The sequence below is a fragment of the Ruditapes philippinarum genome, unplaced genomic scaffold (genome assembly GCF_026571515.1).
Source record: "Ruditapes philippinarum isolate M1 unplaced genomic scaffold, ASM2657151v2 ctg85_1_1_1_1, whole genome shotgun sequence".
NCBI classification, from domain to species: Eukaryota; Metazoa; Mollusca; class Bivalvia; order Venerida; family Veneridae; genus Ruditapes; species Ruditapes philippinarum.
This window is the reverse complement of record NW_026856555.1, coordinates 427,919-446,680: the sequence shown is the minus strand read 5'-3', so window position 1 is coordinate 446,680 and position 18,762 is coordinate 427,919. Positions and strand designations below refer to the sequence as shown.

Genomic DNA, 18,762 nt, shown 5'->3' with positions numbered 1-18,762 from the left:
CTTAATCTGGTTCAATTTACTTTATTTAAAAGTGAAAAGATAACGAAACACCAATATATTTGGTTGGCCTACTGTAACACATGGACTTCAATGCACAATTGCGGAGGAATTCCTCAAATCAATAATTTAAATAAATTCTCTTAATCAGGACGTGAACAATACCTTTAGTGAACATCGTAACATTGTCAGAATTATTCATCACCCAACATTAAACTAGGAATGCTCTGATTAAGACAATTAAATCTCGGCATCATTAACCAAACGCAGTTCATTACAAAACAAAATTGTAAATTGTCATGATTAAAATGACAACTCCCTTTTGAACATCTCATTAGGCAATTATCACCTAATGTCTTTCCTTGCCTCCAGTCTAAAAACACAACATTTTCTTCCCAAAGAAAGAATGGTGAACATTTTGCATTTGTTTTATTATTTCTACTTTTTTTCACTAATGTGGCGCCCAAAAGTTGTTAATATCACGTTGAAAAATTCTCCATAGTTATAGAAAACTTGCAAATACAATTTTTTCGCACAATTGATAATGATAAAATTTTGATTCTCTGTTAAAAAAATATCGACTTCATAGTCAGCATAATCAATTCTGTAATCTGTTAAAAGAGATTTGCTTCTTCATTAATGTCTTTTTATTTTTTGGTATCTCTTTTTCAATTTAGAAAGAAAGAAAAAACCTAAAAACTTTCAATTCAATATTTTTTTCTGGAGTTAAATAATCCTGCACATTTCACCTGCTGTATTATCTTATGCAACCAAATATGTATATATTACTACATATTAACGCAATTTCACACATCTCCGAGGTAAAAGATTCTGACTGCTCAGTTCTAATTACGGGTTTTTCTGAAGAGTCTATTACAGTTTATGTAAGACTTTGTTACGATATACGGACTGTAAACTACAATCAACTTGTCATCTCCGTCAGGCCGCATCAGACCTAAAGTAATACACGTCAATATAATGATAACGTACTACAGTCTCAAGATGCTAAGGTCCCACACGGAGGTCCCAGTCACGTAACTTAAGACGCATCATGTCGGGTAAGGAAGATTTAAAACGTATTAGCACACAAGTTCTCTCCGCAAAAAATGCAGAATTTGCATACAATATTACTCTCTCAACAAATTACTGATGACGGCATCCGTGAAAATGCAGTGTTACATTACTCAATTTTATTTTTAACTTTTGGAATCTTAGCGTAAAACATACTTTCAGATTTACCAGAACAAAATTTATTTCAAAGTTTGAGCAAGAAATGCATCAGAACAACCTTTTTCCAGTTGGTTTAAACATGTTTATTCCCGAAAGTATATATAATGTTTATACAAATAAATAACAAACAAAATATTTTTACACAATGGGAAAGGATCATGGAATGAAAGACAAGTCTTGTAGAATTCTTCTCCTTTTTCCAGTTAACAGTATGAGTAAAATTTTTTTACATAATTTTCATCTTATTTATATGAATTTAATGTTGATCACTTTATGTATATTTTACAGCTTAATTTCATACTTTTATTTGAAAAGGACATTTAAAGAACGGTGATAAAAGTAAAAGGGTAAATTGAGCATGAACTTCAAGTTTTTAAAACGTAACTTATTTTATATCATATAAATACACATAATTGACGCCTCCTTACAATTTCATACATTTATTTTTCTTCCCTACTGTCGGACATATTTATGAGAAAAGTTTGTCTATCTCCAAATCATAATCCTTGTCACACCTTTCCGTAATTCATGCATGGAAAATAAGTAAACGAGCGCTCAAGCAGCGAAAATATCCCTAAAGTAAAGGCGTAAAAAATCTAACGAAATCGCCTAACATCCGTACACTTTAATCCCTTAATATGCATATCAGATAAATAAAAAAGAAGCCGTTAGCTAATCTAGTGTAGCTCTAGGTTAAAAATACATCCAAAACAGATGTATGGCAGAATTTTATGCTAATGAGGATGACATAAACACAAATCAAATCAGCTTGAATTTGTATCAAACACTTTTTTGACAATCGTAAATGGATTTATTTGTATTAGCATTGTGAAAAAAGGTAAGAATATTTTGCGTTTTGTGAGAAATGCAAGATGCAATTTCATACCTTGTGGCTTTAATGACTTCTGACAAGTTGTTTTTTTTTAATACAAGTTATAATATTTGATATTTTACCACAGGATTGTTTAATTCATATTACCTTTTACCAGGTGTTATCACAACCATTAAACATTTTTTAAACCATAAAATCATAAAAAGAGAGATTTATTACCATTTGATATTGCACAAATATTACAATTTTAAAATTTTTACTTTTCAAATTTCTCACGCAAGTTTTATATGCTGATTATATAATAAGGACAATTGCTTGTACTGGGACTGGCATCTGGTAAACTGTTTACTTGTCCACTACAACAGAAAAGGAAATATATTAAAAACAATTTACTGGTACTGAGGAAAGGCAATGTTATAGCTGTTGGGCATTTTTGTCCTCAATATCTGATCAAGATAACTTTGCTTTCAACTTTTACCATATGTCATTATGGAGATTTTCATTCCTAGTCACTGGGTGACACTGTATCTTAAGACAATACATTTTTTTCTCATCAAAATAGTGTGACATATCGATTATACTATTGTTTTCTTTAGAATATAAAGGTTAATTAATGTGTTAGAAGACAATATTTGAATTTATTTCACCTACGGGGATCATATATACTATTTATAAGTTATTTTATGTTTCTAGTCGAGTAGTTTAGTTTTTATCAATCGGTCAATTAAAGAGTTCAAACCCTGGTTTACTCATAATTCATTAATTTTGCATTCTGTGACAAAATGAAGGCCCGGGATCTGGGGTAATCCAGGGTGGGGGGAAGGGGGGCTTTATCTGTAACGAAAAACAGTAACAATGATAACATTTTTCTTGACACTGTTGTTGGAACTTTACATTGTAACTTTTTATTTCATGGAACCTGTAACTGTTAACAAGAAGACAAAAAAAATAAGAGAACATTCGCTACATAAAAGCCGCTGTCGTTAAAATCAAATTACGGTATCTTAGTATGTGTGATTAACAATGTAACACGTTAACTGACTAATATGTAACATATACATCGTTCAACTTTCATAAATTAATGAATACGAAAAAAAAACACGCGAGGAAAATACCAGTCTGGCACGTTACATTAATAATAACCGTAATTACGCTTACACAGTCATCATAACTGCAGGCCATGTACGACCTTAAATATTCACGACCTGAGATGACGCCAGTTTTATTTTTTCCCCGTTAGACTGTGTCTTACAGGTATATACAAGAGGAGACATTTAATTCATCCGAAACATCTGCGTAATTATTGTAACCAGTCTAATTCAAAATATACCTTAAATACCGCAACCTTTTTTAAAGTCTTTTCTTTCCCCACTGTTTTGTTATTTCTTTACTTTCAATTCTAATTCCTTACATGCTTTCAAATCAATCTCTGGTGCGTTATTTAATTATTCTTTACCTTGGACATGATAATTGCCGTCTATTTTCCGACAGCCCTATGAAGCGGGAAACCTATAATTTTGACTTTAATAATAGTAACTGACCACCATTTGTTACTTTATAGGTTATCATCAAAATGTTCATTGAGTCTTTACAATAAAATAACTTTTCTCAATGTTACAGTCTGAGGTGTATTTGTCAGCGACCTGATGGGTCAAATGGGGACAAAATGCAAAGAATGAATGTTTTTTGGCGAAAATCGGTTAAAAAGCATAAGCTATGAAAACCATAATTAATATGTCCAACAAGTTGTTATAAAGTAATAAACCACAAATTACTACCTGACCAAAGTTAAATCAAGTGCTTAACAAGAAAGACATAATAAAAACATATAAAGACCACATAATTAAAGGGAGGAAATTTGTCTAGAGAGGAAATTTGTCTTATAAAAAAAAGATTTTTTTCTTTTCAAGAAAATACTAAAATCATAAAAATTAAAAATATGTTTATTTTCTTTTTGTTTCTTCAAGCAAAATTGAAAAATTTTCAAGTATATAAAAAATAAATTAAAAATAAAATCATTATTCAACTTTTTAAAATAAAGTTACTCTATGAATTATTAAATCATTTTTCTTTTCAATTGTATAAAAATCAAAAATGTTTTATGAACTTTAAAAAAAAAAAAATTCAACTATTTAAAACAAAATCAGAACAAATATTGTTTTTCAACTTTGTTTATACAGCCATTTTAAGAATGGTTAAACCATATTACTTTCTTTGAGTCAAAATTGACAATTAATGATTTTTCTTATAACAATAAATAAAAACTCCATTTGTTTAACAATTCCTCCTAAAATTATATTTTATTTTCCTGTAAGATATTCTCAAACTTGCACAAAAAGTCAGTACAGAATATCACCATTCAGTTCTGTTCTAACATAGCAATAAAAATGTCAAAAAAATAATCAATTCATTATTGAAAACAAAATAATCAATAACCAATTCAACACTTGAGTTCTTCTTTCACTTCTCAGTCCTTCCACCATATGGCCAATAATAAAACAATAAGTGTCAATAATTAGTGTCCCCACACTTCCTATCCAGTATCACTACAGGGGAGGTAATTATAATCCAATTATCTACTCCTGCAATTACATAATAAGCATTTAATTAAGTGATAGTCATCTTCAATATCAATTAATGTGAGATGATTTACACTGACAAGTCAATCTTAATCTGGAGGGTAATTATAAAGATAAAAACTATAAAGAGATGGGAAATAAAGCTCTTAAAGTCTCAATTACTTTAGATAAAGATGGCATCAGTGTGTTTGATGAAGACTTTTAATTATCTCCATACATCTATATCTACCTATATTATCTAAGTCCCCTGCTTTCAGATGCAATTGTTTAAATAGAGATCAGTGCCCCTTAAATGTGTCAATGTTGTTATGTGTGCTCTGCTAGACATTTCTTTCATTCACAAATAGGAAACCTAGAGCAGAAGTTCTTGAGATTAAGGACTGTCAGTGAAGATATATAGAAGGGTGCATAGAGAAATTTGGTAGAATTTCTCTCTCTCTCTCAGCGCTGCTAGCGTATTATTAGTGAATGTTCAATGTCCTGACAATCACAGTAAAACAGTGTTTTTCTCTGGGATAATAACTTTGGAAATATTTTGCTACCAATTAACAAGGAATAAAACCATCAGAAGACATACACTTCAAGCCTAATTATCAAATATCTGGTAGGTTTTTTTTATTCATTATGTTAATTTCTGGGAATATTTTTTTCTCCAAGAATTTTCATTCAGATATCTTTGTAAATAATTCTTTCTTCATTTGAAAATTATTCATTTTCATGTCTAATATTTATTCGTATACATTCATGGAAGTGCATTTCTTAATATTTAACATTTCCAACATTTTTAGATTTAAAAAAATTTTTTTACACAAAATACTTATATTATTTTCAAGAACTTAAAACCATTTTGGTTGATCACATACAATTTTCTAATCAAGGGCAACATTTATTTAATGTATATATTCAATAGCAGACAAAGATGATATCAAAATAACTTATTCCTTATATTCAAAGTCTCAATATCAAAAAAAATCTTGAGCTTAATGAAAATTGAGAGGAAAAAAATAGGACTTTAAAGTAAAAACAAAAACAACAAAAAAACAACTTTTAAATTTCATTTAAGAATGTTTTGCTTCTTTCCAGACATCCTGCTATCGATAACGTTATCACTAATGATATAGCAGAAAAATATATTTGAAGTAAAAAATTCATAGTGTAAATTAAATGACACTCTTTATTTGTTTTTAAATCTTTTATTGGACTTTAAAAAAAATTCACTTGATGATTTACAAGCATGAATTAATTTGTTTGATTTTTTCTATTCTTTTTTTCTGCCAGTATCTAATATTATAAATCAAGATTGCGCAGTTGTCTTGCTATATGTTATATCTGGAAATCAAACTGTTCTATTCGTAGTTATCAAGCCCTAGCGTTAAATAACATGCTGAATTTCTTAAATAGACTAGTCAAATTTTTATTTTTGAAACTTTCAACTGTCAGATTTGGAGATATTGAGTTGAAAATCATTATAAAGTTGGGTAGCTTGAAGTATAGAGCCTATAACAGACTGACTGGATGTGCAAGATAGTCTGGCACTTTGCTTGTGACATTTATGCTAATAATTCTTGTTTATGTTTAAATTAGTTTCAGGTATAAGCATATATATATATAAAATAAATATAAAGAATAAGGGGACAGCCAATCAATATTGATTTATAATTGTAAAAATTATTAATTTTATTTTGTTGATTTTTTTTCTCGGTGTTATTTTTTTTACTAAAAAAAAAAAAAAACTTGCTAAAAATCTGATCTTAAATATAAAATCAAATTGTTGGCAATTTTCATATTTTAAAACAGTTCATTTATAGATAAGATTTCACAAATCATCGGTCCATTGTTTTGCTAATGGAAGGTAAGAGTTGTTTTCGGATAACATCTTGAAAAGTTCATTTTTTTCAAAGAGCTTAGGTAGGCTTTAAAATAACACTTTTATCTCCCAGTTGTATTTTTTATCAATTAAATATGTCAGCGTTGCAGATTTATCACTCTTAAGTCAAAATAAGCAGCTTACACATCAAACATTCATGTGAAGTCATTATGTTTTTGTTGTTTTTTGTTGTTGTTTTTTTTATGGGAGAAGCTTTATTTTATGCAAGAAGCCATACAGAGTAACAAACTATTATCTGACTGCCTCTTAACTTAGGGAGCCTATCAGTGTGTTCATAGAGCAAAAAAAAGGAGTTTATCAAATACCAGAACATCGTCATAAAAGAAATATTACAAGCCTTTAACAATCTGCAAATTGCTGTGCTTTAATTATGTATGTGGTATGTTTATGTACATATAGTAATGTAGCAACCAAGTGTTTAAATTATCTGGGGGCATTTTTGTTCACTTTCACCGCAGTTAATAGTGAATCATGAAGCATTCAACTTTATAAAATATGAAAAAGTGTTACCACCTTAGGCAATATATACTGTATATTATAATTAAGCAAGACCCGGCTATCATCAAATTATACATGTATCACTTTGCCAATCAGAATTCCCGATACAAAAGACGGCCCCTCGAGCAAATTTACACCTAAGTAAAGGAAATAGCCACTTAATATTTTATCATAGTGCTGGGAATATCTAATTCTATATTTGCATGTGTATAGGAACACTTTCTGCCTCAATTAACAAATGGTTACTGTCAATTTACACTAGTTACCGATTTAAACGATCAAATTACTGAAATTCACTTAAATGACCCAACAATGTGTGCATCAGAAGCAGTCTATACAGAGGGGAATTAAACCATCCGCAACCACGTTGCTCTAGTAGTAGCCGTATCAGAAATAACCGAACAAAAGTAACGTGAGCTTCTCATATTGAAATAGGGACGGACATACCGCAAACAAATGACAAATTACTACTGATACTGATAACTACCACATTCGGGTTTTAACACTGAGGTGGGATAAGGACAAAGTGTATCACGTTAAAAGATTAATAACTTTATATACCATGCGTTCATGTTCACGACTGTAACAGTCTGACTGCTTTGTTTTTATTTGTTGTGGCACGGTTTCAAGAAGTTTGTGAACGTTTTCATGGCTTTATGAGTGTGATATAATTATATGGAGATCTGTGATTTGTGGGTTACACCTGATATGTGCAACAAAAGTTGGATTATTCAAATTATTTCGGTGAGCAGGGGTAACACTTTAACTTTCGCTACATAAGGAAGCGTAACATGACACATGATGGGAGTTATAAACATTATAATTTTATGTTCATAAAAGGATACTAAAATGTTAAAATATTTAAGTATGACTCAGTAAGTTGTCATTTTAAGTAAATTCTTTGCAAGAAAAAAAACTTAGTGTAATATATTAATTACTTTGATAATACATTGAAATTATGTCTTAATATATTTTAAATAGAAAATAGAAAGAAAAATATGCATATACATCAAAGAAAGCTTCAGGAACAAGATAAAATTTATAATGAACAATAAATTCATAACAAGATTAAATTTTTCTCATCCTTTAGACAGTTAAATTTCATCTTAAAAATTAAAACAATTTAAAATTTCGTTTGACAGCGGACACTGATTAAACCTGGCCTTAAATAGTATGTACGGGACACCGTCTTGTCTCTGGAAACTAAACGTGATCCTTGTGGTACCTTGTAAACAGTGGCTATTTGCACATTTTAAAAATATCATTCACCTTATAATCCACATTAAGACTTCGCTAAAGTGTACGGATCACAATGATCTGGTCTAATACTGTTGAGACGAGGGCATAAAATATTCACTGCTACATAATCATTAAAGGATATGCCTTCAGTCAGATTAGGAAAATATTTTCATAAGGTATTACTTTCACTACCTTGATTTTAAAACTACAATACACATGTTCGGCCGACATAACAAGAGTCAGGGCATTATTGAAGGAATTTAATTTGGCATAAATCATAATAAATCATTGGAGTTTATAAAACAAATCAAGTAAGTTTTATATTTCAGTTTATAAAATGTGTTACTTAACATTACTGAATATTACATCATGTATAAAAATATTTCAAAAGGTGTTTTTTCAAGTGAGTAATTTTCTTCTCTATTTTTTTTTTCGTAAGAACAAAATTTATGCAATTGTAACGGAAACGTTACAATAAAATATCAGATAAAAAATAAGGTTTCTTTTCATTCACAAAGACACAAGAGCTTGTAAAATCACTGCTTGACAAACTGTCAAGTCATTAAATAGCAATGAAAACTAAATTCTTCACCAAATGTTGCGACACCACTAAATTTTCTTTCATTTTAACGACATGTGTAGATTATATAAAATATACTGTTATGAAGTGCTGTATGGTTTTATATAGCGTAAAACGTCTTTTTTTCCCCTCAGGCAACCAGACCATTTATTTCAAATCTCAACAATATTCTCCTATTCAAAACAGAGCAATTCACAAAATTACTTTGTAAATGTTGAAAGAAATTTCATGCAATTATGTTCTATCGGATTTGCGATTTACCTTTTACTACAAAGTTTGGATATTTTCTGAGTTAATTGGTCATGTCGAAATGGGACGATTTTTATCTAATGCTCATGTTTTATTTTGTTAAACCTCACAATACATTTGACATCCTGTGCTGTTATTCTCTTTAGTCGTGTTCTCTTTTTATTTTCGACCGACAAATTTTGGATTTAAAAAGAAAACTCATAGAAAGGAATTTATCGTGTGTTCACATTTTTCTGATTTACATCGATTACTAAACAGGTAACGCAAATATTCAAAATATTTCTCTTCTTTAATCGTTGAATTTAAAACTTGCCATCAGAATTACTCATTCGTCTTAAAAAGATGTATTGAGAAAGACATTTTGTGTAACGATCGTTAAATAACACTTTTTTTTTTCGAAAGGTCGTAAAATATATTTTCGTCATTTAATCAAACATTTAAAATCTACACATAATTCACCAGATGATTAATTTGTAAATAAATTATTTATAAAAGGTATTTACTGAATCATAAAATATGTTTCTTGCCGTTTTCTCGATCTTATATTATATTCCAGGTAACGATTGAAGTCAATTTGAAAATAAAATATACAAGAAAACAAAGTAATATGTGGGAAAATTCTTTCCATGAAAACTCCAAAAACTGCTTAAAATAACTCCTGTAACTGCTTTTTTTTGTTACATTTACTTCACAATGATCTAGGAAACTTTCATTAATTTCGTTTGTCTAAAAAAATTCAATTTCTGGAATACTTACTATCTTTCGCTATTTAAAAATTACAGTCATTAAAAACAGAAAACAACCTTACATTATAAATGCTAAAAATATGCGTTACATCATAAAAACTATGTTATGTGTACGAGTGCATGTTATTTGTTAATTAAATCTTTGTAAAGAAAGAAAACCTTTCATGATGGCAAAAAATCTTTGTGTACGAAAATAACAAACAAAATACATTTACTTTTTTTTAAATTAAGATACTATTTGGATGCCTTCATGTCTACAATTTAATACCCCAGTTTAAACAATATGAAGCTTTGTAAAAGATCTGTTTAATACCCTTTAAAGTGTCATGATACTGTTATATAGAAAATGTACGCTCGTTAGTTAATTCAATTTTTTCTTTATCACAATCGTCACATCATTTTCGGGACTTTTTCGCATTATTTTTTTGTTCTCTAAATTTTTCAAATTTAATATGCAATGGCCAAGCTATAACGAATAAATAACTCAATGTGTTTCACTTTCTATTTTAAAGATAACTGTAACTGATAGTTAAAAACAATGGTTTTATAATTATCACCTGCCTTTGTTTTAAACAAAAAAATATTTACGTAAAGATAAAACTTTTGGCCGAACAGCTGTTTGAACTGATGTGGGTGGTACATCAATCTTGTATGCCACTCATTAATGTCCCTCAAAAGTTCAAATCTTTTAAGTCCCGTATTTTTTTTTCTTACTTTCGATTAATATTTTTGAGCATTTTTGTAATAATGGTTTGCTGGGGATTTTTTTTTTGCATATCATTAAACAACAACAACAAAAAAACAGGTACGAATTCCATTTCAGTTCACTTACTTTAATATAATTATAATTTATGTCTTTTCAAAAAGAAAAAAAACTTAAATAACAGTGAATAGAAAGCTTCAAATATCACGACCTCTGTAATTAACTAGTGACTAAGCATAGGTTAATTTATTATGAAAATTGTCACTAATAATATTAGGACCTTGGAACCTTGCTCTCTAACTGGCGCTAAAGTAAGATATCTTATATGGAAACAGATCATAACTTAGGACATTTTTGTTTCAACTTCTCTTGATTTCTTATTCATAAAATATTTCAGTGAAATATCTTTAAGCTTTAAGATCTTCAAGACAATCAATTGTTTGAAAACCTTTGATTTGTGAACCTGCCCCTGATAATTATATAATTATTCCAGGTGTTATTTTGTAAAAAATGTCTTCAAGAGAACAAAAAGTTTGCGTGTATAAATATATGAATGTTAATGACCATAAACACTTTATAAGGTCTAATAATAATCTATGAAAAGGAATGCGAGAAAAAAAATCTGAATCAGGAATTTTAACACATTACACAATAATCTACCTATTATTTCCCTGTTTTTTAAAATTTGATTTCCAACGTATGTAAGAAATGTTAGAAAATCAATGCCTAGCCATTGTAAATTTGTTTAGTTTTCTATTGAACAAATAACAGGAAAAATTCTGCACTAAAATAACCGCATTAGTACAAAATATCCATCAATATACGTCATGTTGTGTTCATACAATGTCAGGTAACATGGTGTCAATATTACGAAGTTCACATAAAAGAAGTTAAAACTTTGTTAATAAGGCTTTTTACTCAATACCTTTGTATTGAAACAAGAAGCTTATTATATAATAACCGATTTGTACCTTGATCTAATTCAAATTTAACTCTCTCTTAGTCTCCAATGAGTAGAAGTTGTCTAGACATTTGTGGAGAAAGTTGGAAAATAACATTGAATATTTATATTTAATTTTTTTATATCGTTTTGAACTGACCTTAATTGTAACACTGTAAAGACCTTCTTAAATTTCAATTCTAAATAGGCATGGTATATTTCTTAATGATATTTAAACCAACAAAAGTTTTCGACACCTTAATAATGATAATACTGCAGAAAGTAAAATCAAGTATAAATAAATAAATGAATGAATGGTTGCAAAAAAATAATCTTATAATATGCAATTAGTTATGACAGGTCTCTATTTGAAAATGTAAGTGAAATCTCTCAAAAAACTGTTTAATCTGTTTGAAACTCAATTGGTTACCATGGCAACAAAATTATTACAAGATCTATCAAATGTACATCAAATAATCGATAAATGAATTACTGAACCATCTTAAAAGGAAATCATTTACTATAAACAGGTGGTTGTTACATCTTGACTTTTTAAATTATCAAGATACAAAATCAAGCAAATCACTTTCACAGAAAATCAAGTACACCAGATGTCAGAACAATAAAATAAAGTGATTTTTTTAAAAATGAAGCTTAAGATATATAGTAAACTTTGATACTCTGATCAATAATAACGTGTTACAAGAGAAAAAAATGAGGAAACTTAAATTTTTGATACAAAATAAATGTTTCATGAATTGATGCAGACAGCACTGTTTTACATAGCAACCTTTCTATTGAAACTTATAAAACTTTCTAAAGCTGATCTTATGATGTTTCCAGGAGAGTTAACAATAGCGATCTTTAACAAATTTCTAGTATAAAATCTCAGAGGATTTTCTCAAGATTTTAGTACCCTGTAAATATCATTCAAAAGATGACAGTCGAGTAAAAATGATCTGTATTTTATATGCATTCAATATTTATTAATGGTGCGTCTGCATCTGTTACTCTTGAGATTTTGATTAAGGAATATTTTCATCTTACAACTTTGTGAACCAATATATTTGCATACAGACTTTCAGTCTGATTTTATAAATCTTGCCCGTTTGAATGTTAGCAGCCATTAATGGCAGCCATTAAAGGCGGTACTTTAAGTACAATGGTCTCGAGAATATTTCGTGCAGTGTTATACCTAGCATGAATACAAAGCATTTAATGTAAACTTATCCCGCAATAATTTTCCCACCGCGACTGCTACAATGAGGCGACTTTTCAGTCATCTGAAAACCCGTATTGACAACACAGTCCGGACTTTAACATCCTGTCCAAAAGAAAAATCAATCGAAGGATCATTTCAGGCCATATTATTTTGTATAATTTTAAGTGGGAATGTATTGTTATTCCTTAAAATTATTATTTACAAAGGTTTCGATGACAAATAATCGGTAAATACAAGATCAACGACAAAAATAGGGGCCCTATTAAGTAATTATTCCAGTCAGTTGCGATCAATATGTTAGAAAAACGTTTATTATGTTAACCTCGAATAATAGACCCTCGTAAAGTTGTTAACTCCCTGCATGTACATCATACATTGGAAAAACTATACGTCAAACTGCGGGCACCAAGTTTGTATATTTGTATACTATTGTCCAGTCTGAACACAGCAAATATTGACTTGCTAACTGCTAAATATGTCAATGTTTAATCAGCGTAAATATCATTTGGTCTCATAATTTACAAAAGAAAAGAAAAGAAAATTTTTCGTCTTCAAAAAAAAATTTGGACAAAAAGCAGGTGACCCCTCTAACAGTGAAAGCTTTTTTTTGTACATTTGTTGCCTCAAGTCGTGATAAAATGGAATTAAATTATTTCGTCCCGTAAATATTTAAAGAAATGGACATATGCTATCAGAAAAATTATGGAATTTAAAACCTCTTGGATGTTTATAAGAATACTATAACAGTGATGGTTAAAAGTTACTTTACACGATTACATTTCAAAATCTTTATAAAAAAACTGAATTCATTAATTATAAAACAATAAAAAAAAAACGGGATTTGTAATTTTTATTTCTTTTATTTTAACAATGACATTTACATTTTGAAAGTCCTATCCCTCGCTGCTTGTACACAAATCGGCTGTGAAACAGTAGCTGAATTTGATGATAGAAAAAAATCACCGCACTTTGTACAATTATAACTAAATATACAAAATGTCACAGTACAACTGTCCTATAAAATATAGATATACGTTTGACACTGAAATACATTTTCACAGGGCCGAGTAAAATTTCATGACATTTTCAGTTGAGTCATTTGCATGTTGACAAGCCCATTTCTATTTTATGCTACATTTAGCATTTGTCAAAAAAAAAAAACCAGATAAAAATAGCAAAAAATTACATTTGTTTTTAAAACCAAATAACAAGAAAGAACGACAATTACCAAATAGCGATGTACACTTAGTTTCAAATTTCAAATGTCGTTAAAATTGGAAGAAACATTCCTTTTATCGCAAAATCTAAAAAGAAAAGATAAAACGGCAAAAACGGAAGATTTCAATAAAAAGTAACGCGTCAGACACAAAAGCCTGCAACAAAGGTTGCGATAAAAAGCAAAATTCAGCCAAGTGAAGAAAATTAGCCAAAAGATAATTGTTTATACATCCCAATACACAAAGGGCAACAACAGAAAAAAATTTAGTTTTCAAATGATATGTCAGTAATAAAGAAAATGTCAAAATATTAACTTTTTAACAGTTTTATATACAAGTATTGATATCTTAATTACAAAATCTATGATCATTTTATTGACTTCTTGCACAGTAATGAATTTTTTAACAGTTTTATATTTCAGTGAGAGTGACTTGAGTGACTTAGTAGTCAAAACATGACACCTTAAATTGTATAAAATATGAATATATTATGAATAATAATAGTAAAGTATGCATTTTAAAGTGATGAGGGAATTTTTTTTTATACCATTGCACAATATGTAGACAAATAACTGTCATAAAGGCTGGAAATTTTATGCCCAGTCTACTTTGTTAACTAACAGTGTAACGAAATTTATGTATTTTATGATTAATATAAAATTGCATTACAACCATAAATTGCATTTTTCATTACAAATGTTTTAATAATTATGTGCATATGTTTTGTGTATTTCAGGTATTCTGCACATGCCTCAGTAGTGACCTTCACCCTTGAAGATGGCTTCCAGACGGCTTAAGCAGACATATTTTACCTGTTCAGAATGGTAAACAAATCCAGCATGAATTTACTGTTCTTCTTCGGAGTGTTGATTCCGGCGTTGGTTACCATCGCGCTTTTCGTCGTATTCTGCTACTGCTGGTATAAGATGAGGATACGGAACCAGATATTGTACAAAAAACACGATCCACATAAGATTGAAAAGTTACGTTCCATTGGAAAGGACTACGAAGCCCCTCCTCCGCCACCTCCTCCATTTAAATCCAACATGGCTCTATTGAGCGATACGTTTGGTCACAATAATAACAACAAGAACAAATCAAACGACAATTATGAGGAAAGTCCGGAACCGACAGAGGGCTTTGACAATCCGGCAATGTATCGCACTAACCCGGACAGCGGATTTTCGGATTTAAATCAAATTCAGTGTCATGTTGAAAATAACGCACATCAAGTGCAGAGAAGTGAAAGTGTTCGTCCAAATTCACAAGCATCTGATGATTCTGATGACTCGGGATTTCGGAGTTCCCGATCGGGACAATATATTCATAGTGCTAGTAGTAGTACAGGAAATGCACAGGAGAACTGTGGGCAATCAAACGGGGTTCACAGTTTGCATGTGCATGATGCTGTTCCACTTTTTAAACCAATCAAAATACACCCAAATGAATCTGGACAGCAACCATTAGTGTCATATGTGAACAGAAATTCAAGTAAACACAAAATTCAAAGGCAAAGGTTGCCTTTGCCAACTAGTCAGCATTACAGTGTTGGAAATACATGTAGTGAATCTCATAATATGAGTAATGCACCTGCAATTAACTCATCCCAACATCATATGGGCATTATGATGCCTACTACAAGTAACCTCGGCCATATTGCTTCACAACCTGGCCACAGTTCTGGTCAGTCATGTAGCAATTACATTAGTAAGTCTATAAACGATGTCCATGGTGGTCGACTGCATAGCATTGACAGCCATGTAGGACCTGTAACTTGTGCGGGAAATTATGGAATTAAACTGTGTTCTGATAACTGTTCTAACCGGAACAATATTCATCCGCATGGTTTCTATAGTGACGGAACATTCAGCCAGCCGAACAGTATTGGTTACGGAAGTGATATGAACAGTTTCGGTCCAATGCATAGCATTGGATACATTGGTCCGGTCACAGACCATGGACCAATAAAACAAAGACAGCTGTGTTACCAACCGACATTAAACAACCAGATTTTAATGAACGGTCACATATCGGTTAATTCTCAAATACCGGTTAACTCTCACATTCCCGGATATAATATAACAAGTACAAGTCATATGAGACCTATCAATCCGGACACTGGAATGTATGGTATTAAAAGTCCGGTGCACAGTATAACTGAACCGTCACAAAAACTTACAATTACACAAGCTATGGTGCATAAGCCTTACATTGAGGAATTAAGTGATCCGACTCTATATTCTGTTGTATAGTGCTTAAAAGTTTATAAAAAAACAACAGTAGAATGTTTCCGTTTGCAATGATTATGAACTGGTCAGATACATTTAAAACAGTATGTTGCGTTAAAAGCAAAAAAAGTGAAAAATGATGAAAAGTTAAGCTGAAAAAAACAAAACATTGTTATTCTAACAATCAAAAATTGTGTTTATAGTTCATATCAAAAATGGTGATTCTATATTCTGTTTCAAAATCTTAACCGAAATTGGCAAAGATTTTATTTTTATTGTCGTCTGACCTACCACTTTAAATGGACGGCTGTTTTTCGAGGATGATCTTAAGAACTTTATAACTCAAATAGATTGCATTGTTGTGCTATAATATTATTATTTATAGACTTAAATGTTGAAAGACAATACTATTAAAAGTGAGATCCATTCCATAATGTGATAAAGTGCCAAACTTTTCTACAATACTGGCATAACAAATTTTCTTAATATTCTCAATATGTACAGTTTTGGCTAGATATAATTATGTGTTTTTTGTTTTTTTGTTCTTTAATTCCATTAAAAATGTTCATAAAATATCAGCAATTTTTTTTTTATATTCACAGTTTCAAAATATTTCATACAATGTCCATACATCAATACATGACGTCTCTTCTAAAATAATCATACTGCATTACGAAACTTAAAGTTTCCTTAACAAGACGGAAATTCTGGTTGAATTTTGGCTAACGACTTATTCAAATTATTAATTTATCTAGGTCTTTTACTCATTGTTACAATATTTAAGTCAACATTGCTATTCAAGTGGTCATTTTAGAAGAATTTGTTAATTTGTTTCATAACAAACCTCATTGTTACTTGAGTACTTAATTTGTAACCCTTAAGTTATTAAAATAGACTTGCCTTCCATTGAATTTGGAACAGTCCATTCTTATTTTGAGGGAATTCAAAATAAAAAAAAATCTAAATATGAGGAGCATCGGTCATATTGGTGAAACACGACATGGACAAATGGTTGAATAAGAAAATTTATATACCCTACATTTGATGGATATAATATACCGGTAATGTTCAATTTTGTTGAAAAGATGTCGAAATGTGTCAAAAACACTTCAAAACAGTCAAAACTTTTAGTTTGTTTTACTAATGATTTTATTTAAATCATCAAGTAATGAAGGGAAAAAAAAAATATTCCACTATTTCATGTGAAAATTTGACAAAAAACATTAATAACTATTTACGTAAAGGGTAGATCAAGAAAATGATTTTTTGTTGTTGTTAAAAAGGTTTGCAACTGAAGAAAAAACATTAGTTGAGATCAAAAGAAATCCACTGATTTCTGATCAGTTTTTTTTTAAATTAGCCATAAACTGTTACCATGACAATGTTGTTCATCTCAAATGTTTAAATTTTCTTCAGTTTTCTTTCTTCTACTCTATTTGTTAAGGAACACATTTTCTATTGTTTTTCATATGTATTTATTCATATTGTATGACAAATTTGCATAATAAAATCAATGAAAATAACAGCACATTAATCTTTGTTTATTCTGGCATATCAAATCAGAAATTACATAACCCAGAAATGATAATCAAATCCAGAAGCCTTTATTTTATAAAGGCTGTCTCATTTATAAGTAATCTTTTTCTATATATATAAAAGATTTAAATAAGATATGATGTTATAATGGCTTCTTAAACTGAAATGGATATATTTTTTCTAACAATGCACTTATCAATCAGGGCTGCATTTCATAGAAAGTGTTAAGTCTGAAGTCATGCAGTCTTAAGACCAAAAGTAAGATAATTTTGCGTTTTAACTTACAACTCCTATTTCATGATTCTCTTTTTATTTCTGAAATGCAATGCAGATGAGCACTACTTAAACACATTGTGAATAAAAGGATCTGTCACTGTATTTCTATAATAACTTTTCTCAGGAAAATAAATTTAATTATAGTCTCCTGTACAGTCTTTGGCTGAAGGTAAAAACATTTATTTAAACAGTCTGAAGTCAGTCCTTAAGTTGGTTTTATGTCCTAGGACTTAGGGCACACTTAGGACTTTATATGAAATGCAGTCATGGCATCTTCCAAAGAAATAATATTATGTTATAGTAAATACCGTATCTATGTAAAACCAGTTTTCTCTAAAGTTATTAAGTGGCTGAGCATCAGTTTATGAATCTTAAGTTTCTAAATACAATACGAAATCTATGCAACTAAAAAAAACAAATCCAAGATCTACTTAAATCAAGCCACAGGGTGCTGGAGTACTTTGTTCAGACAGAGAAAACTTATTTGGCTCAAGCCAACAGCAGTCGAAGACTTCTGTAAATTTCTCATGAATTAACAACATTGCTTTAAAATGAGAGTATTGATGAAACATGACAAAACACAATCATAGGAAACGTATTGCATGCATGAATGTATAATAGATATGAACCTATGCATAATGGAATTTTAATCACAAACCATTCAAATGTACATTTAAAACATCAATGGCTCGATGCTTGCAGCATCTCAGTTTCATTCACAAGTTTTTCATTTATTATTCATATATAACATCACGTTTCGCGCAAATATTTCATTAATGAAAATGCAACGGAAACCAATTTT

General features: G+C 29.9%; 1 protein-coding gene across 10 annotated transcripts in view; it reads left to right on the top strand.

Moving 5' to 3' along the window:
• LOC132746985 (uncharacterized) overlaps nt 1-17,676 on the top strand; it is a 31,288-nt gene extending 13,612 nt beyond the window's left edge. For 2 of the 10 annotated variants that reach the window (XM_060736290.1, XM_060736286.1), the window contains exon 2: nt 14,657-17,676. In XM_060736290.1, coding sequence (XP_060592273.1) covers nt 14,742-16,172 — 1,431 coding nt within the window. In that variant the 5' untranslated portion in view covers nt 14,657-14,741 and the 3' untranslated portion in view covers nt 16,173-17,676. The other 8 variants (XM_060736291.1, XM_060736287.1, XM_060736283.1 and 5 more) reach the window with 8 other exon arrangements.
• The last annotated feature ends 1,086 nt before the right edge of the window (nt 17,677-18,762 follow it).